Source organism: Clinocottus analis, unplaced genomic scaffold (assembly GCF_023055335.1).
Source record: "Clinocottus analis isolate CAN_PGR_092001 unplaced genomic scaffold, fCliAna1.0.p SCAF_2, whole genome shotgun sequence".
Classification (NCBI taxonomy): Eukaryota; Metazoa; Chordata; class Actinopteri; order Perciformes; family Cottidae; genus Clinocottus; species Clinocottus analis.
Window position 1 is genome coordinate 6373755 of NW_027175931.1, and position 23424 is coordinate 6397178.

The window sequence follows — 23424 nt, forward strand, 5'->3', positions numbered from 1 at the left end:
GGCCTCAATGCCGGAGTCAATGATTGACATGCAATGCACTTATAGCTGTAAATAAACTTGTGACACATTAGCGGTCCGTCAAATTGATTTAACTGAGTGATCATTTTGAACCAAAAGGTGTTTTTTTTTTTACAGCCATTTCTTTTATTTTTTTTAGTGATATAGAAACCGTGTTAAATGGCAGCATTTTTAATTTGCAGAGCAGATACATAATGCAAAGTAGAATCTGTACACACATCTTACATTTGTGAATGCATTAAATACACTCTATAAACTTTACAGCACATCATATTCACTGGTTGAAGAGTAAAAAAACATTTGGCAAACAGCTGAACTGAAACTAACTCCTCTGGGATGAGCTCACCATACATTCATAAGGCTTCATAAGGTTCATGGTGAAGAGCTTCGGGAAGTCGTCGGCAAAACTTAATAACTTCAAACGACAGTGAAAGGCAAGAAAACATTCACATCACATAAAAAGCTCACTCTTACATGCACATGTCAGGCTCATTCCTTCCCTCCCGACACTCAGCCCAGCGCTACAGTTCACTGATCTTTTTAAATTCTCTTTGCGGTAAAAAAACGAACAAAAAAAAACCTGGTCTTCTGGTTTGTTTTGCATGAATCGCTTCGTGCAATCTGCCAAATTGAATTGATGTTCTACTAAAGTGCAAAGGTTAGCAGAAATGAATAATTCTAAAGACAGAAATGCTGATCTGTTCGTGTTCAGCCCGACAATGAACAACCTTTGTCTTGAAGATGGTCCAATGAGGAATACACAAGTAACCAACTTGTTCCACCGTGTTTGTATTCTGTAGCTCATTTGCATAGTGTCCATTGCTTTTCTTGAACTCCGTGATGTCAGTACTCCTGGCTCAAGCAAAGAGCAAGAAGTCTGTACTGATCAAACGGAGACGACAAAGAAAATGTCCACCTCCAACTTGTTGCCTGAAGCGGGAACGTAACCAGCGCGAGCGCACCTTCTCTCAAGCCTACACCCAAGCCTGCCAGCCCGGGAAGAGCCTGCTGAGGTTTTTGGGGTCCATGGCTTGTTGGATGAGCAGGTTCACCTGCCCCCCCACGCTGAGCACCGTGCCCTCCTCCACCCCCTTCAGCTTCTCCTGCAGCCTCAGCAGCACCCGCTCCGCCACTTTGTTGAAGTTTTGACTGTCGCTGCGGGAGGAAGGGGTACAAGACGATGAGACGGAGCTTCAAACGAGACTTCCAACATCTTCAAAAAGGAATGTTTAGCAATCAAAAGCTGGAAATCAGCTCCCATCGTGCACTGGAGTACCTGGATTTACGGTGGTTTTCGACGTCATCCCCCCCCATGGTGGAGCCGAGCGTTGCGTTGAGCTCCTGCTGCTCGTCGAGCTGCAGGTAGAAGGCCTTCAGCGGGTTCATGGTCCAGTCGAACAAAGGGTCATACAGCAGCACCTGCACCACACACACACACACAGATAATACTTGAAATCGGGTTCAAGAAAGCCCACGTGATTGAGGAGTTTGTGTGTGTCCAGTGATCTCACCTCTACAATAGTCAGCACAGCTTCCTGAGAGCTCCTCATCACCTCCATCGTCTTCTCACAACATCTGACCAGAGAAAACGAGTGAAGATCAACACAATTTGTGGATTCATCAGGGTGTCTATTTAAAAAAAAAATTTTTTACACTGTAATTTAAAATAGTGGAAACCAAACTTAAAATGTATGTTTTTGTTTTGGAAAATATTCAAGGGCAATGTCGGGTGTGTACACTTGTAATTCGACAAATGACAAAATGTACCTCACAAAAAGGAAACTAAGATGAAAGGGAACACGATATGGAAAACTTCCCATTAGTCTTTATTCATGAATGTTTGATAATATTAGAACAGACATGACCTCCTTCCTCACTCCTCCTCCTCCTCCTCCTCCTCCTCACCTCCTGAAAACACCCTCCACTCCAGTGATGCCCATCCCGTCCACGATGTCTCTGGACAGCCTGAAGGGGACAGTCTCGGGGGTGGGGAGGATCTTCCCCTGCTCAAAGGCCACACCTGAACACCAACAGCAGTGGAAAGGAAAGCGAGAGAGATGGAGAGAGAGAGAGAGAGAGAGAGAGAGAGGGAGAGAGAGAAACGGAGAGAGAAAGAGAAATGTTGCGCCATTTATTTACAATGTCTGGATCTTTGAATTTAGAGCTTTAACGAGTTATAACGCTGTTTACAAGAGTCCATATCTGATTAAATGTAATGCCAAACAACACATTCATCAAATGTTGGATGTCCTGCAGGATTACACAAGACTGCTTTGCTTTTGCATGAGTTACAGCCAGCTCAGTGCAGTCAGCAGGTGTTTACACAGCCTCGCCTTTTCTGAAACGAAGAGAGAACTTTCTATGTTTACATATGTAACGCTAATGACAATGACTTTACCGAGATCGATGTGCACCAGTTCAGCAGTCTGCTCGTCAACCAGAATGTTCTGGATGTGTCTGTCTCCCAGGCCTACGATGTAGCCAACTGTGGGCACGGAACAGACACGTTGGCAGTTCATTGGTTGAATTCAAAAGCTTCCAACCGAAGAATGGAAACATTTCTTAAGCGCTGAGTAAAATGGTGCAACTATGTCACAGATAAATGGCCTGACTGTATTTCTGTACCCTATGGAAAATGATTTCTCCCTGCTTGATTTATAGTTTTGTTACTATGGTATTGTTTTTGCTTCTTTATTGATATGTGTGTTTATTTGTTTTTCTTTTTACTTCTCTTTCTCCTCATTTCTAGACTTGAATGGTAAGAAACTAAGTATACTGTTTGCCACAGACATAGAATCTAAAAAATTGAAATATATGTGTGTGAGACTAATAAAATATGAATAAAAAAAATAAAAAAGCTTCTGCATGCAATCTGTAGTGTTTTCTACACCATTAGTGGTTATAATGAAATGAATTAATGACAGTAGAATAATGTGTTATGTCTGTGTCATAATGTATGCCCTGGCCCCTTTTAAGATGCCCGGAGGGCTAACTTGGTATTGAGCTGAATCAGGCCTGTGGTGAACATGCAGGACTGTGTGTACCTATAGAAGAGGTGGCCACACTGCGAGTGTAAGCCAGCCGTTTCTCCATCCACACCGCGGGGTCCAGGAATCGTTCCATGCAGAAATACCTGAAGACCGGCCTGAAGTTCTTGCACACCTCACTGTATGCCTGGAGCTTCCCATCGAACGCCAGCCGCTGAGCCTCCTGCAGATGTACCAAAAGCGATTCAAATACAAAAAAAAACAACAACAAAAAGACAAGCTCAGGCGCAGCTGAAACCACGACGAGCAAAAACGGTACCATCATCTTCTTGCGGCACTCCAGGTTGGTCGGGTCTCGAGGTCTGAAGCGTTTGTGGGCTCCTTTCGCGGGATTCACCAGAAACTCCCCGATCGGCACGGTGCCTGAACACCACTCCAACACGCCGCTCCGCTGCGAGAACGGCACCACCTGCGAAGGAAGGAGAACGAGAGACGCTCTGAAGGGGTCTTTTAAGGGAATAAGGGAGTTGCAAGGCGACGAGAAAAAGAGCAAACATCTAACCAAAAAACTCCTCCTGAGTTTATTATGTTCCCCTCGAATCAAAGAGCAAAAGGTTTAAATACAAGATCAAGTGGCGGAAGAAAAAGATTAGATGTGTCTGACCTTGTATCGCCGGATGTTGAGCTTCCTCTTGCGGGTGTCCGTGTTGCGCTGCAGCAGCATGGAGCACATGCTGAAGACCTGCTGCATCACCGCGTCCTGCCGCAGGTCGTCCTGGCCCTGGTAAGAGAGAGGGGGCAAAAGGTCACTGCAGAGCGCACCGTGTGCCGCCGCACCGAGAGCCTCCGTTTGATTATAACAGAAGGAATCGCTTTTTTTTTTTTTTTTTTAAATTTGCCCTTTTGATTAGTTCCAGCGACACGGAAGTCTTCAAAATACAAGAAAAGCTCAAGACGTGAGACTCGTTCTGATTTCTGACTGTGCAAGATATCCCAAAATATTACAATCTTTTCTACATGTGACATAAACAAGGGCGAACACGGACACATCGATTGAAGAGTAGAATTCACCGAGGTTAAAGATCGTTGGAACAGAAAACTGTTTTGGCCACCATGACTCTCCCAAAGTGTCTAAGTGGTGAATTATTAGCCTTCAAGTGGCTGACAAGTGTTACCGCAAACACAAACATGCGTTCACACACACACACACACACACACACACACACACACACAATGTCCCCATTACAAAGGTGTCAGAGTTATATAACAAACTTTCTATTTGTCCAGGTACAAAAACCAGATGAATCATTACGAAACTTAAAATGGAAAAGAACTCAAGTTGAAAGTGAGCAGGTTCCCCGTCGGGGTCGACTTCAATCACACATGACAGCAGCTTCAGCTTCAAAGAGAAGGGATTTGTTTAGTCGAGAATACACACACACACACACACACACACACACACACACACAGGTACACAAGTACACACACGTACACACACACACCTTGACCAGTTGTCTCCTGCTCTTGCCGTCGGAGCCGACACAGTCGATGATCTTGGGCAGGTTGACTCCTCCGGCCAGGTGATACTGCGGCATGAAGCATCTGACGGTCACCAGGTTGTCATAGCAACCCGATGGATCCACCTGGTCACACAATGAAGCAACACTCGTTGTCGGACAACACACACTTGTACCCGACGTGTCATTTCGCTCACAACAGCGCTCAAACAACCCGGACACATTTCAATTATTACATTTGTTTCACATGAGCGTAAATACATATTTAATAAGTGCATTTTAACAGGAAATCTATTTTATAACGTTACATTCAAGCAGAATATCAGCCAGATAAAACCCAGTGGGTTAATCGAATCAAACCCCTCATCTCTTTGAAGAGGAACACCAGCATGTATACTTATTTGATTTACTTCAGGACAAAAAAAGAGGAGAGAAGTTTAATACCTTGATCTCCATTGTGGGGATGGTCACCTCATCCAGGTTTTTGATTTTCATGATGGGCTGATCAGCAGGGATGGGAATAGCCCCTTTAATGAAAAAAAAAAGCACACAAAAGATGACTAAACAACTGGATATTTAAAACACACTTTTCGGGAGGAGAGGCGTCTTTCCCCAATTTCACTCTCACCAAACAGAAATAGCAAAATAAATGCCATTTGCAAAGTGTGCAGACACGAGATGAATGTTGGAATATCAAGGACATCTGTCCATAAACCCTTGAAAGGCCCTCCAGTGCGAGTGTTTGTGTACGTCGCCGTGCTTGGACCACTCACGCTTCTCCGCCTTGTGCTTGCTGACGTCCATGTAAGCCAGAGTGATGTATGCGTCACACAGACGCTCGAGCCCGAATACCATGTCGCCTCTCTTTTTCCTGATGACATCGATGATCCTCTGGGCCACGTCTGAGCGCTCCTGCACCAGAAAAACCTCACTTGTGAAGACAAGAACTGGCGGTGTTTGCGAGAATTGATTTGAGGACGTGACCGGAGGTGTGAGGGGGCATTTTCTACTTTCTAAAACTTTTTTCTCAAACTGGGATAGAATAAAACTAGCGGCGAATAAAAGTGGCGGGGAAAAAAACCATTATGAATATCTTGATTTGATCCAAAAGAGCACTTTAAGTTGTTCTTTAACTGAACCTCCTCGTGTATTTTCACATGAACGATCGAACGAGAGTCTCACCAGGTCGAACGGTGACGTGTGCCGGGGAGCGCTCTTGGACAGTCGGGACTTGCAGAAGTTGTCATCTTTGTTGCCGTTCACCAGGGCGAGGATGATGAAGAGTGTGTGATGGGGGTGCTCCAGAGACGCTCGGCAGATCAGCTGCGAGGAGAGAAGACAACTGAAGCAGCGGCGCATTTTTATAAAGAATCCATCTTCTGCATGAAGTGCTGTGTTTGATATTGCTGCGTCTTGCAGGAGACCACTGATCATTTGTTTTTGTTTTTTTTTATTTAAAGTGTTGCATTACGTCGCTGAGGACATCATGGAAGCCGGTATCCTCGCTAATGCCAGTTGCCATCTTGGTTCCCATGCGAGCAGCCAGCTGATACATGAGAGGCAGAAACTTGTAGGAAGGGATCCGCTTCCCCCCTTTCTGGAACACAAAAGAAGTGAAAGGTAAAGCACCGGGCATCATTTTCACAGAGGCACTTCAGTCCCGAAAATAAACGCGAACCGATTCGGATGCGGGTTTTTTTTTTTTTAGCGACCTTCATCATGTCGTTTACGGCCTTAACGCCGGCGTTCTCCAGCCACAGGGAAGCCAGGCGGAACACCCAGGTGTCGTGCTCCTCGCCTTCCTCCAGACACTGGATGTAATTCTCCACAGCTTTACACAGGAAACGCTGTCTGTCGGCCCGCAGGTTGGACAGGGCCTTCTCGTCCAGCGCCAGCTCTTTCTCCACCTTCACCGTGTACCTGCGAAGTCGGAGGAAGAGCCCAGCGGTCTGTTCAGCCATCTTAAGTCTCCCGGTTGCTTTGCGTTCTTTCACATGAACTGAGGAAGGATACAACTTTTCCTCGGCGCCACGTCAGCAAAAAAACAAAAAACAGAGATCGTGGGATTTTAAATAAGTGACGCACCTGTTGGAAATCATTTTACGTTCCTTCGTCAAGTCCACTTCCTCTTTGGCCTTCTCCAGCAGCGCCTGCTTGTTCTCAAACTCGGAGGAGCTCATGTATTTGTCGATGCTCTGGTACTGAACGTCAGAGAAGCGGGCCAGAGACAGGAAGGCCTCAGTCCGCTGGCTCTGCAGCCTGGAGTCCTGAACTCCTGATTCCCCCTCGATCACCTCCACCGCCTGAAGGAACCGCACAGGAGACCCTTTTACAGTCTCTCCGTCAAAAGCAAGGTAGTGTCAAAATAATGCTGACAATGAAGCATCAACAGTGACTATATATACACTCTATACATAGAAATAAGTCAATGGAAAGATTTAAAAATAATTAAAAAGCCCAAGAAACATCACACATGAACCTGCTGTAACCAGAGGACATAAACTGTTGCAGAAGTCATGTCTTTGGAGCTAATCTTAAGTTATCTGGACATAAATGATGGGTAATATCTCTAAGGGGGGCTTCCTGTGTGGGCACAACTATGTGTGTACTGTTAAAGAGTATCAGGGTACACACATTAGATATTAGGAGACATTTAGATTTCTGTTTGCGGCCTTATTCCACTCGACACATTTTATGAATTTTCCAGGAACTATAGACACAACTGTTTGTATGAAACAGTTTCCTTGAGCAGATACAAGTAGTCGAACAACAAGGCCTGCCCGTAAAACTGTCCTGTTACCGCTTGGCTTCCTCTTACCCGCTCCAGGTAGTTCTCCAGGATTACTCCGGGGCTTTCCAGGCAAGTCTCAGCCAGCCAGTTACCGCACAGCCTGAGGGACTCAGTGTAGACCGGGGCCAGAGCGGGATTCATGTCCACCTGGCCGACAAAAGAAACAAAAACACACAGAATAGTTCAATGTCTCTTAATAGTTTTGATTTGAATGATTTAAATGAATGACGGTGAAGTCTTGTGGGAAAAAAATGTGAAAAAATAGTCTCTAGTGAACAGCATAATGACATTTACGGATGTTCCATCATTAAAACTAATCTTTAATAGATGCTAAATATCCCGTCTGTGTGTTTAGGTCTGACCTTGTCCTCAAGGTTGTGTATCATCTGTCTCAGCAGGCCCAGGGCGAGTCCCTGCTCGCCTTTAGCCCAAAACACCTGGGCCTCTTCCAGTTGCCATGACAACACAGGGGATGACTCCCAGGACCCTCCTCCACCTACACCACCACCTCCACCACCACCACCATGCTGCTTCATCTGGAAGACTGCCCGCTCTGCCAGCTGGACAGAAAATACAACACTGTGAGTATTTTGTTGTTAAAATAAACACACACACACACACACACACACACGCACACGCACACACACGCACACACACGCACACACACGCACACACACGCACACTACCTGCGTATTCCCAGCCTTTCGAGCCAGCCGGCAGAGCTCCATGAGGTGGTCGGTGAGCACAGAGCTGAGGTACTGGGTGCTGTCGGGGTCTCCCACCCTGGATATCAGGGTGTGCTGTGCTACGGTGCGGACGGCCAGAATGGGCTCCACCAAAGCGAAGTCACTGTCAGCGAGCAGCTGGGAGTGCTGTCGCCACTGGCGGCAAACTTCCCTCAGGGTCAGATCCGAGAAGGGCCTGATATTACAAGTGAATCAAATAAATATCTCATGAGGAATCTTTCTACTCGACATCTCCATCAGCCCGAACCCAAGATAGCAGCGGTCGGGACTTGTTACTCGCGTTTGACCGCTCACATCACCTAGAAAAGAGCTGTTTCACACTCTCCAGCTCGCTGATGCTCTGCAGGTTCCTGAGAGACGGGTACAGAGAAGACACGGCCTCCAGGCTGCCTCTGCACAGCTCCCCCACATCTGCGCCCCTGTGGAAACACACAGGCACATGGACAAGTGGAATATTTTACAAGATGGAAAACACAATTTGAGTTCAAACAGAAAATGTCCTGGGATGTGTATCATACCTGGCCTGCTTCATAGTTTCATCAAATATGGAGAAGTCTTTGTCCTTCAGCGCTTGCAGGGAACAAAACAGTGATTCGTGGAAGCTGGGTTTGGAATTTTCACTCCTAAAATAAGAATTTAGATTTGGTGAAAAGAAAAAAGACATTGAGTGAGAGATTGCCTCTGCTTCTCTGATGGGTTACAGTTGCGTTTAGAGTAGCAGGCACCACGCTCTTGTCTGTGCATGTGTGTGTGTGTGTGTGTGTGTGTGCTTCGCATCACCTCTCCGACAGCTCACAGTCCCACTGTGTGTTCCTCCAGGCGGCCTGGAAGCGGAGCTCCCTCAGCTCAGCTCCCCACTCCACCCCTTCGCTCTCCAGACCCCTCATGTAGGTGGCGAGGATGCTGCTCAGACCAAAGTTCTGCAGGCCCTGTTGGGCCAAACATTACAACTCAAGAGGCTGCGTTACGTGCAATAATATCCGATATAACATATGTTATTTTACCTCCACGATTCCCACTTGACGAGTGACCTCGGGCAGAGTAGTGTGAAGGTCGTATGCAGTCAGGGCCTTCCCCCACATGGCCTCATGCTCATAAGTCCGAATCCTATAAATGAGCGTGACATACGACCTTTGTAGTTCTGATCATGGTTGAACACTGAGGGAACAAGTGATAATGTGAAAAGCATGCAGGTGTCATTAATCTACTTCTTGATGACCTCGTCAGTGGACTGGTCATCGTCTCCCCGCCGCAGCCATACAGACTATCGGGCTCTCCGATGCTGCGATAAACCTCAATCAGCAGCTCCTGCAAAAACAACATGAGAGAGAGGAAATAAATCCTCCATCAGTCATGACAGAATGAATTTATATTGGATTGCATACTATTTTACAGCCATTTACACCGTTGTGCCCAACACTTGTAACATTACAATGCACGTTTCGTACATTCGTCCCAAGTTTTGAAGTCGGTCATTAAACTGGACTCACATTGGGTAATAAATAATCGAACTTTAACTGCTTCAGGGGGCATTTTTTAAAAACACATCAAAAATCTGAATGAGCAACCGCTCTGTGTTGTTGATTTAGATGCTAACTGACCTGCATGCTGATATTGGTGTCTTCCATACTCTTCTCGGTGAGGCTGGAGATGGTGACGTTCTGGCTGTTCTCTTCAAAATTGAGCTTACGTGTTGCTCTGGAATTGGTTCTGCAGATTAAAAAAGATAAATGCATAAAAGGATAATCAGGTAAAACTCTCGAAATGCTCATAACATTTGACCTTGTGATCTTTAGATTCAACAAATCTTCTACACTGTCCATATTGCTTATAATTAGAGAACCAATTTAACATTTAAACAAATAAAAAGATATATTGTTGTCAACATGTTTACAAGCTGCATACCGTCGACTTTCCTCCATGTTAGCTTTGATCTTATCCACGTAGATCTCAGTGTACAGCAGAGCGGTGAAATGCGCCGAGCAGGACTGAGCAGCTTTAGCCACCTCCAGGTAGTTCAGCTCCAGCCAGAAGTTGGAGTCACACACCGTGCCGCAGGAGTTGCTGGAAGAAGGATAGAGCGTTTATTTCAAAGACACCGTTTGTCAGTTTACATGAACCTACATTAACAAAAAGACTCAAATCAGAGTAAGTCCTTCAATATATCTGACACATATTTGACCACAATAACAGTGCAGACCTATCGGCTTCCAGTGGTCTCTGTTGGTGTCTCAGATAGTCAACAACGGCAAGCATTGTACGCAGAGAGGTCTTGTCGTACAAGCCCTGACCGGCAGCATCCGACTCTGTGAAGAAGAATACGTTTTTATCACAAACCAATACAAAAACATACACACTCCTGAATGTTGAGCGGATGAAGGGATAGAGTTATAAATCATATTTTTAAACAGTCTCAAGCTTACCGGAGTCAGAGTTGAGAGGCGTGGCAGAGCGGCTGGCAGCCTGAGCGCTTCTGGAACAAAAGCTGAAGAAATCCCGAATGTGGGAGGAGAGCAACTCCCTCCACACACCAGTAGAGTCCTCCAGGAGGATGGAGTGAATAATGAGCGGCAGCAGCCTCTGACAGCAGTCCACCCTCACCTGGAGGACGGGCCGAGGGCATGAGGCAAAATGTGGACCAGAAATGCTACAAAATGCTCTCAAGCACCAAAAACACCACCCGAGAGGTGGATACTTTCAGCACATGGAACCACGTTCAAACGGTGTACGTGTAGGCCGGGTAAGAGGTCTTCAGCTAATCCTGTGTGCTCACCAGACACAGCGGCCGTGACAGCAGCAGAGCTTCTCTCCGGACTCCTCCGCTGTCGAGCAGGGCGGTGCACAGAGCCTTGAGCCAGGACTTGTGGCTGCCCGCCTGGGGAATCCAAACCTCCTGACTCACCAGCTTCTCCCTGGCCTCCAAACTGTCTGCAGCACTCACAACTGCAACCTGGTTGAGGAAAGTCAGAGGCAGAGCGGCAGACACAGATGACAAAGTGGTAAAAAAAAAAAAGAAGTTGCTCTTTTCTGTTAATTGGTATGCATACACACTGCTAAACGTCCTTAACCCACCTTCTCCTTGGCCTTTCTAAAGGGGTTGAGGTAAGCCAGCATGGGGTCTCTATTGTCTTTATGCTGCTGCCAGAAATCAACTCCCGACTGAGTGGCGAGGATGCTCTTCACGCACCGAGCGGCTGCCTGCCTCACCTCGATGCTGGCAGACAATCGCAGCACAAAAAACAACAACACAGTAAATATAAAAGACAAGCCGCTCCCTACTCCAAAGTCGTGTACGACAAATGTGTGATCGCAGAGATCTCGGCTTCAGTGTACCGCTGTTGCGTGAGTGCGTCGTTCACGCAGTTGAGGACGATGTAAAGGCACTGCGACTCGGTGGAAGTGAAGAGAGACACGGCCTTTTCATACAGCGGGTCTCTGCCGTGAAGCAGCGCGATGGTGCAGAAGTCCACAGGACCCAGTTCTCCCAGACAGCTGCCTGCCGCCTCTGCAGGGACAGATTTGTATTCATGAAAACTGATTAATGCGTTTCCGACAGGGCTGAGAACACAGCATACTGTCGCTGTAGGAGTTATTGGATTTCATACCAAGAATGTTGGCTCCTCCCGGGTGGTTGGCTGCTAGCTTACAGAGCTGCAGCAGGCTGAGAACCAGCTTTACCAGCACACTCTCAGTGGGTTCGGCTACCGCAAGGGCAAAAAGAGGGAGAGGAACAAGCTCATTAGACATTTCACGTGCCAAAACGTTTTCATGCCCAGACCATTTTCGCCTCCTCTGGCATCGTACCACGGCAATCTTTGAGCAGCTCTCTGATCTGTTCCTTGTTGTCATGCAGCTGTCGGGTCAGCTCCTTCAGCCCCTCCAGTCTGGTCAGAGGTAAGGAGTCACAGGACGTCACTGACAGGAAGTGGGCTATCTCCTGTGGAAGCGAAACATGGAGGATCAGGAAGACAATTTGGAATTGTTCATTTTCATTGATATCCATGACATTTCCACCCTGCGAGTCACTGGGAAATCAGAGCTACGTATGTGCATTCGAAAAATGACTTGTGCACACGATACATGGATATTAGTGAGGCCATTACCTGTCTCAGTGTAAAGCTCCCAGTGTTATATTTGAGCTTGTGCTGTACAGAACGCAGCTCTCTGAATTCAGGGAGGTCAGGAAAAGGCTCCAACCTGCTGATGGCAGCTTTTAACTTCTGTTGATTTTCTATCACGAGAAACTGCAACAGGCTGTTCACCTAGAGGGCCAGAGAGGAGAACCGGTAATGTGAAAGCTACAATGTGGCTCGCAAATGCTGAAAGGAGGCAGAGATTTCTCTCAAGCCGTGCAAAGTGCAGAACAGTAATACAGTCTTATCGGGAGCTTGGGAAGTAAAAAAACTGTTGATATAAAGCCAAGAAACATCAACCAGTCCACACTTTTGTCTGGCTACAAAAGTCCCAAATTCTACAGTTTGTGGTTTTAAACTGCACTTCTTTGTGGATGCAAAAACTCTCTAAAAGGGGAACATATATACATTATAAAAGAACCCATATGTTGAGATGCAAAGAAAGTGGGCCCCTTTTCCACTGTGTAACAGCATGTGGCAGTTTTGCTTACGGCATGCCTTCTTCACTGCATACGTCTAATGCATTTGCCTGCGTTTGCCTTTATTTACATGTCATTGTCTCTGCGAACGTGCAAAACAGAAAACTCTTCGACACCGACTCCCGGTTGCTCACCTGCTGTGAGATGGCGGGCCGGCTTTTCATCTGAGCTGTGAGAGTCCCGACGATGACCTGTAGGTGGCAGTCCAGAGCATCGTCACAGAACTCCAGAGCTGCCCGACACACAGAGGTCAACAGGTCGCAGCACAGAGAGAGGCTCCGGTTAGACACCTCATCACATTGAACTGGTCTGAGGATGAGAGAAACACAAACTGGTTTGACTTTGTCAAACATGGACCCAGTATCAGTCATGCTGTGCAGACACGAAGCACTCGCAATTTTGTCTTCCCTGCAAGTGTTTTGGATGCACCAACCTGCTGTTGAGATGGTGAATGAGCGTGTAGATGACGTCCCTGAGGACGAAGGCCCAGGCTCCCCCGAGGCCGTCCTTCACCTCTCTGAGCAGCAGGTTGACAAACAGGTGATACATGAGGAGGATGCGATGACGTTCATAGCTGTTGGTCGTCTCCGCTGCTCTTTCACACACCGCCAGTAGAATCCTCTGGATGGAAATCTACAGCACAAAGAAGGGATGAGCAACAGGTCACGAGCGACAAAAAATCCTCCAGAGCAAAACATTGTTTGTCACTGAAACCACGTGAGGGACAAACTTGCATGTCTTACCGGAGTTTTGGAAAGAATGGCTACCACAGTCTTGTGGTTTGCACCGTGGCATTTACTGAGGTAGTCCAGTGTAGCTTTAATGACATGAGAGCTGAAGCACGGCGGGTTTGGTACCGGGTCTAGTTCCCTGCAGGGCCATCAAACAGTTACGTTGTCATATTCTTTTGATTGAGACAAACTATTTGTATTAACGAGAGGTTAAAACAGGGTTAAACTGAAGTGAATGGAAAGACAAATGAACGAATAAATAAAATAGACTAACATGAGGAAAGCATGGTACATTTTAACAACCATTACCCTATAAAGCGTGTCAGGTCTCCTCTGTTCCCTTCAGCTCCACTTCCTTCGTACAGAGTCATCAGCAGTTCAACCACTATGTCCGCCAGGTTACTGTGGATCAGGTTGTCAATTTGCTGCGGACACATGCACAAACATTTGCCGGGTTAGCATTTTATTCAGACAAGCTCCCCAAAAATGATGATTCAAGCAGCTGCGTTTACCTGTTTGCCCAGACAGTTTGCATCTTTCAGCAGGTCGTACACTTTGTGGGCCTTCTCCCGCTGCTGTGCGACCTGTGAATCCTGGCCAGGCAAGGCAAAGTATGGCAGGATGTTGACCATGATCTTGGGGAAACAGTCGGCCAATAACTCTTTCCAGTCCTTCTCAAGATACCTGCCGATAGACTTCACCTGCTCAAAGTCATCCAGGAAGACCAGGTGGGGGATTAACACCTGGTAGGAAGAGCTTCAAGGGAACACAAGACAACAAGTATGTTGGATTTTATCATTTACTATATTGTGTTGCTAATGTCAGATTATCGCTTACTGGGGAAAACAACATGAAATGGGAGTTGTGAATTGAAGTAACAAAAGTTAAGTTCCTCACTTATAGAACTCTTTGATTGTGTCGTGGTCTAGGAGGGTGTAGGGGAAAGATCCAAGAGTGTAGCGATCGTCAGACTGTCTCTGCGCCAGCCACTCAGCTACCAGGTAGTTCAGGTGGGAACTGACAAATGTCTTCACACTCCTGTAGCCCAGCGCTCTGGAAACACTGCACAGCAGCTGTGACAGAAAGGAAGGACAGAAACAGTTCCTCTCACTCTGCTCTTTCTGCATTTTGTTGTGAAAACGGGCAGGTGTTTCAATAGTTCTTTGGTTATGACGCATTGAGAGAAGTTCAAGTATCAGATTGCAAATTGACATTCACTTGTTGAGCAATTTGGATGATGTTGGATGACTTTACAAACTTTTTTGCACGGACACTATTTTCATTGAATTTTTTTTAATTTTTTTTAAATGGAATTATAAAAACGGCATTCAACATTTCGATCCATTCACAATGCACAGGACCCTGACATCGTTACCTTTTTGATGAGCTGTTCCTCTATATTGTTCTCCTTGTAGGACTGGAAGAGCGCAAACAGAGACTGTTTCTCACAGACCGGACTACAACACAGCACAACAGACAAAGTCTTCAGCAGGGTGGCCTTGCGGTTAAACAACTCGTCCGTCCGGTCTTTGGCACAGATGCTTCTCTGTGTATGATCACACAGGACACAAGGAGCATTAGGAAAGTAAAACAGAGGTGGAAAAACACCACGCATAGTAAACTTTTCCAAAAAAAACTTACCGGGAGCTTCATTCCTTCTTGAGCCTTCAGGTAAACGTTCTCAAAAGCCGCCTGTTGGTGTTTCAGTGGGAGCATGTTCCTCTTGTCTGTCTCTGGTCTCGTCTCCAGAAACAACCTGGAGACGCAGGAGAATAATGTTGACCATCAGATCAATGATTTTAGAAGAGACGTCTATTGTGTGATCCACATCTATTACTAAAATGCCTCCTGAAACAGTGTTAGGCTGAAGCGTACCTCTCCACTGACATGGCTACCAGCATGCGGACCTGGTGGTGGGCGTCTGCGAGGTGCGAAGGAAGGATGACAGATACTGGGCGATCTTCCTCTGTGTCAGACTCTCTGATACTTAAGACTGCCCAATTGCAACAAGGGTCAGCCTGTCAGAGGGGAGAGAAGGCAACAACAAAAAGCTGAAAATTGGCACATGAAATATAGGAAGCAACTTTAATATTTTTGACTCAATGAAAACAAAAAACACTAGTCAATAATAAAACCATTCAAACACATAAACATGGTCTGTAAAAGCAATGGTATTCCCTAAACCTCTGTGAGAGCTCACCTCCAGCAGGGCAACCAGACATCTCACTAACGCAGCGCGTACACCTGCCATGCATTTCCCCGTTTGGCTTAGGAAACTGAAACACATTAATGTACAGTACATTGAGTTAGTATCCGAAGGGGTGCGTTCCAAAATTCATTCTATTTATTATGGTAGATTGTTTTAATTCTTAATACATGGTCTGTCAAATGCAGTATGCCTGCTCATTAACAGCTTCAAAGTTCACACAATGGACTGCGACAGATATCTGAGGAAGAAAGTCAAAGTTCAAGGTGCAATGTTATGATGAAGCGTCCCGATTGACAGCATACCGCATGTGACTGTACGAACTTTGTAAAGGCAGCTGCAGTACTAAAAGAAACAATATGCGATTTGGAAGGCAGCAAACTCAGACTCATGTTTCCAAGCCTAATACTGTAGCCATCCCTTCGCAATGAAATACAAAAATCCTCCTCCTTCAAAGACGGCTGGCTCCTTGCCACAGACAGAGGCTTCCCTTTAAGACATAATCTCTAGCAGACCAACCCTGCATCTGTTCGCGCTGTAAAAATAGGCGGCTAACCAGAATCCAGACACCACTTTCAGCAGAGATCCCTGAACGTGTCTCATCTCCTCCGGCATGTGGTGGGTTTTCCTGAGGCTCGTGATGGAGGGTAACAAACCCAGCAGTACAGCAGCACAGATCTCTTGGTCCTGGCGGTACAACGAACACAGGTCCCTGTAAGAACAGCAGCAGCACAAACAAAATACATGAACTAAACTCCATTATTTCATTTAATTTAGATTAATAAAGACAGGAATGGAGGCATTAATTTGTGCGGCAGAAAGATTTCCCTACGCCAGAGGACGGAGCAGCAAATCAAATTCCTCCGGAGAGAGCGAGTCCTTAGCTGGAAGCTTCTTCAACAGGACGAGATACTGGAAGAGAACCAGATATTAATGTGCCATCAGCTGATCCATCATTGCCACTGCAACCGCAACTCTCCACAGCATCTGCTACCCACCAGGTTGAGGTGCAGGGCTTTGCTGAAGTCCATCTGCTCCACCAGCAGCAGCAGTCTGCGCCGCACCTCCTGTGGTTTGAAAAGCAGACCGTGGACGTGCTGGATGGAGCCGCACTCGCACAGGAGCTCCAAGACGGCAAGGAGAGCCACGTCCTGTTGGGCCAGATGATCTTCTGCTAACAGACTTTTTGCGCCTGACGGAGGACAGAACCGAGATTATTTTAACAATCATCCACTTACTTGGCTCTGCTGGCGTCTGGTTCAAACAACACATCAAGCACTTCAACTGCCTCTGCTCTAGATTTGCAGATTTACATGGAGTAGCATCCATCCATTAAAACCCACTGGATCCCCCAAACAAGTGAAATTCCAGCTCTTGTGACTCCAATTATAATATCAATAACAGGTGCTCAATGCTAGAGTAATTGAATGGACATAAATCACTCTTTTTGGAAATAGTCAGAGTTGTGTGGTAATGTTTTGCGCACGTATAAATAAAAACTCTTTCCAATCCCTCACTGATAGGGAGAGCAGGGGATCCTTTCTTACCTGGCCCACAGGTGGCCTCACTGTTGTCCCCCTTCTGTCTGTGATTCCCATCGGCGCTGCTGTGGCACTCTTCGCCCTCATCAAACAGGTCAATGTCAATGTTGTCCCCTTGTTGAACTCTGGTCATGTCCAAGTCATCATCCATATGATCGTCTTCATCCACAGCACTGACTCTCTTACAAACGCTGCTTAACTGAGGAGACGAAGAAGTGAGAATTATTCCAGCACGCCTGTTGCTCCTGAAATAAAGATCCTCCCTTTTTTTTATCCTCTTGAATATGCCATGTACTCAATATATGTTACTTACCAACAGTTTGCAGATCTCAGCCAGTTCACTGAGGAGACTGGCAGGCAGAATCATCATGAACAGACTGGAGGAGATAGGACAAACATTATCCTGCAGAAGAAAGGACAAATATTAACTACAAACAAAGAGCTCTCGGACAGCATCCTTCATTTTGAATGCGTGAAGGTTTGGTGATTTAGATTCATCTGTATTATGTCAGCATTGTGCAACGATAGAAAGGCTTGGACAGAAGACTGCAGAAAAATACATCACTTCAATGCAGCTTTTAAAATCAGGGAAAGACAACACTTGCCACATGAAATAAAATCTAAGACGATATCTAGTCTGAGGTCACGATGACAATGTAATATTAACTTATTGCTCCGCCTGAATGCAGACTTTTGTCACCTTGTTTTTTCTGCTGGCTGACCGTGTGCAGAGCTTCATGACAGACCTCAGAGTGCTCATGGTTGCTTGCTCAGTCATCTTCACTCTCACACTCGAAACAAAACCGCTGAAGTCCTGCGCCAGGGCCTGGCAACAAAAACACACAAACAACTTTAAATTCTTCCGTGAATTGACGTAACATTTGAATGTTTAGGCGGCTGGGATGATTAATCACCGAGGGATGGAATGATACATCTGAACGATACCTTGGCTTTAGTGTAGAGTTGTGAGCGGCCGGCCTCCTCCTCAGTCAGAAACCCAGTGGACACGTAAGCTGCTAGAACGCCCGTCAGCAGACTGAAGCAGCGCACCAGACACTCTGGAGGCGTGGACGGAGACTGCGTTTGGGGGAGAAAACCGAATGAAAAACAGTTGTCGGCTGTTGTCAGCTGTGACGACTATCCAGACACGTAAACACACAAGCATGAACTTCCACTCACATCAGGAGCGTAGCAGTTGAGCAGGTTGTCCGCCACACAAAGCAGGGATTGCTCCAACTTGTTTCTGAGGGACGGGACGGCAGCGAATTGTCCGTCAGTTGAATCCGTTGTCGCGGACTCGCCAGCGTCTCGCCTCGGTGAGGGCAGCGTGTTGAAGCTGAACTGCAAGTAAAGCCTCTCGATCTCCTCCAGGTTGTTTTTGGCGTTGGATGTTGTTTGTTCTTGAGAAAAGGCACTTAAAAAAAAAAAAAAAAAAAGTTAGCGAAAGCTAAATTATTTACATTCCAAAACGGCAACGAACACATGGATTGTGCAAAAAGGAGGTGTTCGGTCATCGTCTCTGTGATTTTGGTACTCTGAACACTCAGACTGTCAGACAAGGATCCTTTCCCTCACCTTTTCACTCCTTCAGCACCCAGCAGTCGCTTCAGGCCAGTTCTCGTGTCTTTCAAGGTCAGGGAGACCAAGATGTTCGCTATGAGGTTGTAGGGATAGTCTCTGCAAACCAGAGCATAATGAAGCTTACATTTAGAGGCCTTTATTTTGAAATCAAAGAAAGATATTAAGAAAGATATATCCACATTTTAACACAGAGAAGAGGAAGAAAGAAGAAGAAGAAAGGTGTAATTAGGACCTTAAGTTTTCTGTGCACCCCTTGGGTAACACCAATCTGTAACTGGAGCTTTCCGCTACTTAAACATGAAAGCACATAGTCTCAAGATATTACAATTGACTTCTTTAAATTAGGGAGTACTGAAACAGGATGAATTTATCTACAGTCAAAGTCTGACAAAGAGCCAACCTGCAGATGATGGGGTGAGGTCTGGAGCTATCCTCCATCTCCTCGCTCTGATCGGTCATCAGCAGCCAGGCTATGAGGGTCTCCTTCAGGTTGGGTGTTGCAGAACCCTCTGTGACCCCCACATAGTCCCTCCCTGACCTTGAGATGATACTTTTAGGGGTCGGACAGTTCAGCAGTGCCTGGGCCAGGCAGAGAGCAGCCCCCCTGTGCATATAGAGTAACAACGGGTCTACTAAATACAAACACAAAAACTCACACCCATTTATCATAACGACACATTTTCGGTATGAAGTGATTTATTGTTATATGTCGAGAAACGGCAAAGACTCACTGAGACGGTTTGCAAGCTGATCCACAGAAGAGCTTCCAGAATTCTCTGTCCATATGGATGAGTCCACCGTGGACAATGGCGCTCAGCAGGTCCAGGCTGAGGGTCTCTGTCTGAGGTGAGCTGACCCCCCGCATTGCCAGGGCCCACACCCGACCCCACAGCCGGGCCAGCTCCGTCTTGTGGACTTGAGCCCTTTCCGGGTAGCAGGCCTGGCACCGGGCCACGTCCTTCAGACAACGCAGCACGTACGGCCCCCGCTCTCCCCTCCGCTGCTCCGCTAGGAGCTGGTACAACACTGACAGCAGCGGGACCAGCTCCCGGCCGGGCACCATGGACGGGTACTTAGAGGTGAGCACTGCGGTGATCTGCAGCCTGAGAGGAGAACAGAGGGTTTGGGCATCATTACTATCAGAGAAACAACAGTGAGTGTTTTTCTACCACAAAATACATACGCGGAAACTTTAAAACATTCTTATATTAATTGCAATAAGCTTTTTAATACCATGGTATGACGTCAAAGTCATTATGCTGAGGCTGCAGATGGTCCCGGAGGACCTCCCAGCCCAGTTCAATGCGCCGTCGCTTGCTTTTGGGACTGCCCATGTGGGTGGCTCTGAGGGAGGCCTGGGTAACCTCCACGCCATGGGTGTCATCGTCATCAAGGAACAGCTGCATGCCAGAAACACAAGATGAAATGAATTGTCTTGACAACACAGCATTTTATGTTTGCTAAATTGGCTGTATATTAATTATATAAACACTGACAGTGAAAGAAATTGTGATTTTCTGTGTGCATACTTGAGGCTTGATTTGTGTTACCTGATGACAGATGTCAGCTGTGAGCTCAGTGAGATTGTCTTTGACAGCCATGTGTCGAGTCCCAGTGACGTACTTCCCTCTGCTGCCTATATGGCTAATTTCTCTGATCAAGGCGTCATACAGGTTGTACAGCAGACTCTGCCACCTGGTCCAGTCCTCGGCATATGCACCTGAAATATGACAGAGGGGACAACTAGTTAAGGGTTGATAGTTCAAGGTCATACCTGTGGTATAAAACGATTGAATTCATTACCTTGAAATCACTCATTCCCAAAAATGATCAGTTTGAATAATTATTGTGTTTTAGTTGCAATTTGTTCAACTTAAAATATTTCTTTGGAGGCACAGTTTTAACTTTAAAGATTAAGTTCATAAAATGTCTTCCTCCATGGCTTGGAACAATCATAATAGTAGTATCAGCCCTAAATGGAAGCACACACAACCCACTATAAAACATGTCTGCCACACGAGGACAACCTATGGTGTCACCACCGCAAGAAACCAAAATAGTGAGAAAGAAAAAGGAACGACTACTCTACCCGTGTCTTGTGTCTTGGCTCCTTTGGGGTGGTGGACACAAATCTGCAGGTTAAAAAACTCCACAATCTCCTCTTTGAGAGCCACACTGGGCCTCAACTCCATCCAGACAAACAGCACAGAAGGCAGAAGCTCCTCTCCCAGGCGACACACCCTCATGCGACAGTTCATGGCCGTGGATCTCAAGAAGATGTTGAGCGCCGAGACGAGGTGCTCCACAACAGTCAAGTGCTTCTCCTGCCTAATAGGACCACAGGATTTTGATCTAATTGTCTAGTCGGTGTACATTATGTGCTAAATCTGGATTTTCAAGACAGTAGCAAAAATAGCGAATTGAAAATGTTGATTAAAAAAAAAAGTCTTCACCTGGCGTTCAGCAGCGCTTTGGAGAAGAAGCTGAACAGAGCGTTGTTAAATCCGTCGGTCTGCATGCAGCAGCCCTGCACCAGCGTGCGGATCACTCTGCTCACCAACACGCGGTTGATGGACTTTGACGAAGCATTAAACAAGTCGCAGTACAAGTCGAAAAGATCTAAGGATCACAAAGATAAAGGGATGTCAGTAAACTGACTGGCCACGTTTGTGTTGTACTATTGGACATAAGTAATACAACTGTATAATGTAAAGACATTATAAAAAAAATTGCATTATAGTTATAAATTATCTGATCATTTATATAAAATATATGTAGTTTAAATGGATATCCCACTGACTGTGCCACTGCTGCGGAGGGATGTCACACCAGTACTTGCGGACAGAGAGGATGTCTTTCACTAAGAGGCTGCTGTAATCTTCTCCATAGGCTGAACAGCTGAATGAATTTTGCAGGACGTCCATCACATGTTTCAGCATCTCACTGCACTTAAGTCGAGGCCCGCCTGCAGAGAGAGACACACACTTTAACCGCAGTCCCGACAATACAACAATATGTTCTAACTGCTCGGAATTTCTGCTGTTTTCTACTCAGATGAAGGAACGAAACACTTTATGATCACGTAGAACCAAACATCCACTTCAACAAAATTGATGAGTCTTGCAAAAGAAAGTCTGCGTTCTTACGTTTGTTTGCGTAACGAATGAAGTATTTGATCAAGCTGCACATATCAGCCATCTTCTTCTGCCGCGTCGCCACAGTAGTCGCAGTGACGTTGGATTTACTCGATTGCATGCTTTCTGTCTCCTTTTGGACATACCGCTGCAAATATCTGACATTGGGAAGAAAAAAGAAACTGATTAGAAAGTGCTTACTCGACAAGACCATCGCATCCGACGGATAACTGAACCTAATAAAACACAAACTCGCACAATATTAAATGACACCAGATTACGTGGGAACAAATTAGACAAAATCTGCCATTGAAATTATACAAACATCATATTTAACATGTTGTTAAGTGCAGGAGGTCAAATTCTCATTTGACTAATGCATACAATGAGATTCCCAGAAGACAGCTGGTATTCATTTGTGAGCGATGCAATGAAACAAAAGTGAAACTAAACAGATAGGTGGAAACAAAGCTGAGGTAAGATGTGCAAGTGTCCAACAATCCACATCAGATTACCTGAAAACAATATCCCATGTGAGTTGCTTGGAACCTCTAGTTTGCGCTCCGGAGGTACAATCCAACTCCTGTACGACCTGTGGACTTCGAAGGAGTCTTCTGAAGCGTTCAGCTTCTTTCTGTAAGCAGGAGGAGAGGATACGACTGTAGGAGTTATACTGCACTCACTGGTTAAACTTGATTACAGTGAGGCTGACAAAAGCTTGGAACAATGTATCTCCTTTAAATGTAGTTCATAGTCAGGTGGGATTACCTTTCTCTCTGTGGCCTTGTCGCTATCCAGCCCCTTGCAGCAGAGCAGGAGCTCATGCAGAGCCAGACTCATTGTGCTTCCCAGAGGATGGGGATCAAAACGAGATCCTGCAATTGCAGGATGTTGATAAGAGATAAAATGTTGATCGTTGGTCTACATTAAACATACAAAGCAGTCCTATCAAACTATTGACATTAAATGGCAGTTTAACTACCTGACACTTAAATTAAAGAGAAGAAATCGCTTTATATTACATTAGCCACAGTAGCAACAGCGACTCTAGCAACACAACATTGCAACACAACATTGCCAAACTAAGTTGTGGTTTTGATTTACTATCGTCCATTCAACGGTTCTCAGTCTGTCCACTGACCTTTAATGGCTGTGCAGATTTTAGACACGGAGCGGTCACACGTTTGCGTGCAGATGTTCACTCGCTCAGTGAGCTCCTGACAACTTTTGCTTTGGCATCATTACGTGCGTTAACGGCACGCAAGCACGCACGCACGCACACGCAGACCACGCAGAAAATTCCCGCCCGGGCAGCGGCAGCGGAGAGGCGACATCACTTCCTGGTCACGGGCAGAGCCCAGTGTGTCCGCTAAGTTCAGAGCTAACGGTCAAACAAACGTACGGTTTGGTCTGATGCAATATTAGTAACGTGTTAGAAAGCATATAGAAGTCGTGTCCGATATGTTACACGAGGTTGTATGCTGCAAGATGTAGTGAGGTTGGACGTTTCGGATTGGACTCCAACTCCCAGCATTCCAATCGGGACGTTGATTCAGAAGC

The 23424-nt window shown here is 46.1% G+C and overlaps 1 protein-coding gene across 1 annotated transcript; it reads right to left on the bottom strand.

Moving 5' to 3' along the window:
* Window positions 1-174: 174 nt before the first annotated feature.
* Window positions 175-23129, bottom strand: atm (ATM serine/threonine kinase). The gene is made up of 63 exons (XM_068585288.1): window positions 23006-23129; window positions 22633-22739; window positions 22380-22498; window positions 21877-22022; window positions 21531-21695; window positions 21184-21349; window positions 20820-21058; window positions 20281-20450; window positions 19964-20130; window positions 19462-19833; window positions 19131-19334; window positions 18725-18826; window positions 18329-18563; window positions 18095-18226; window positions 17850-17975; window positions 17463-17552; window positions 17156-17348; window positions 16607-16800; window positions 16441-16520; window positions 16165-16320; window positions 15603-15678; window positions 15278-15420; window positions 15044-15158; window positions 14778-14948; window positions 14300-14475; window positions 13915-14158; window positions 13712-13827; window positions 13415-13541; window positions 13105-13304; window positions 12806-12980; window positions 12163-12321; window positions 11864-11996; window positions 11665-11760; window positions 11393-11564; window positions 11132-11273; window positions 10833-11009; window positions 10483-10660; window positions 10260-10365; window positions 9965-10123; window positions 9661-9769; window positions 9279-9367; window positions 9064-9166; window positions 8840-8988; window positions 8578-8682; window positions 8359-8478; window positions 8000-8234; window positions 7676-7873; window positions 7341-7460; window positions 6608-6825; window positions 6235-6442; window positions 5994-6119; window positions 5705-5845; window positions 5296-5434; window positions 4967-5049; window positions 4508-4648; window positions 3670-3786; window positions 3325-3474; window positions 3063-3228; window positions 2417-2503; window positions 1924-2038; window positions 1530-1593; window positions 1295-1437; window positions 175-1173 (listed from the first exon to the last, which is right to left on the bottom strand). Exons 2-63 carry the CDS (start codon window positions 22702-22704, stop codon window positions 993-995), a joined length of 9300 nt encoding a protein of 3099 aa, XP_068441389.1. The 5' UTR covers window positions 22705-22739; window positions 23006-23129; the 3' UTR covers window positions 175-992.
* Between the last annotated feature and the right edge of the window lie 295 nt (window positions 23130-23424).

Coding starts and splice junctions, on each gene's coding strand:
- atm (XM_068585288.1), bottom strand. CDS start 22,704: ATGAGTCTGGCTCTGCATGAGCTCCTGCTCTGCTGCAAGGGGCTGGAT. Junction 14,949..15,043: donor AAGAAGGAATGAAGCTCCCG/GTAAGTTTTTTT, acceptor GATCATACACAG/AGAAGCATCTGTGCCAAAGA. Junction 11,010..11,131: donor TTAGAAAGGCCAAGGAGAAG/GTGGGTTAAGGA, acceptor TTCCTCAACCAG/GTTGCAGTTGTGAGTGCTGC.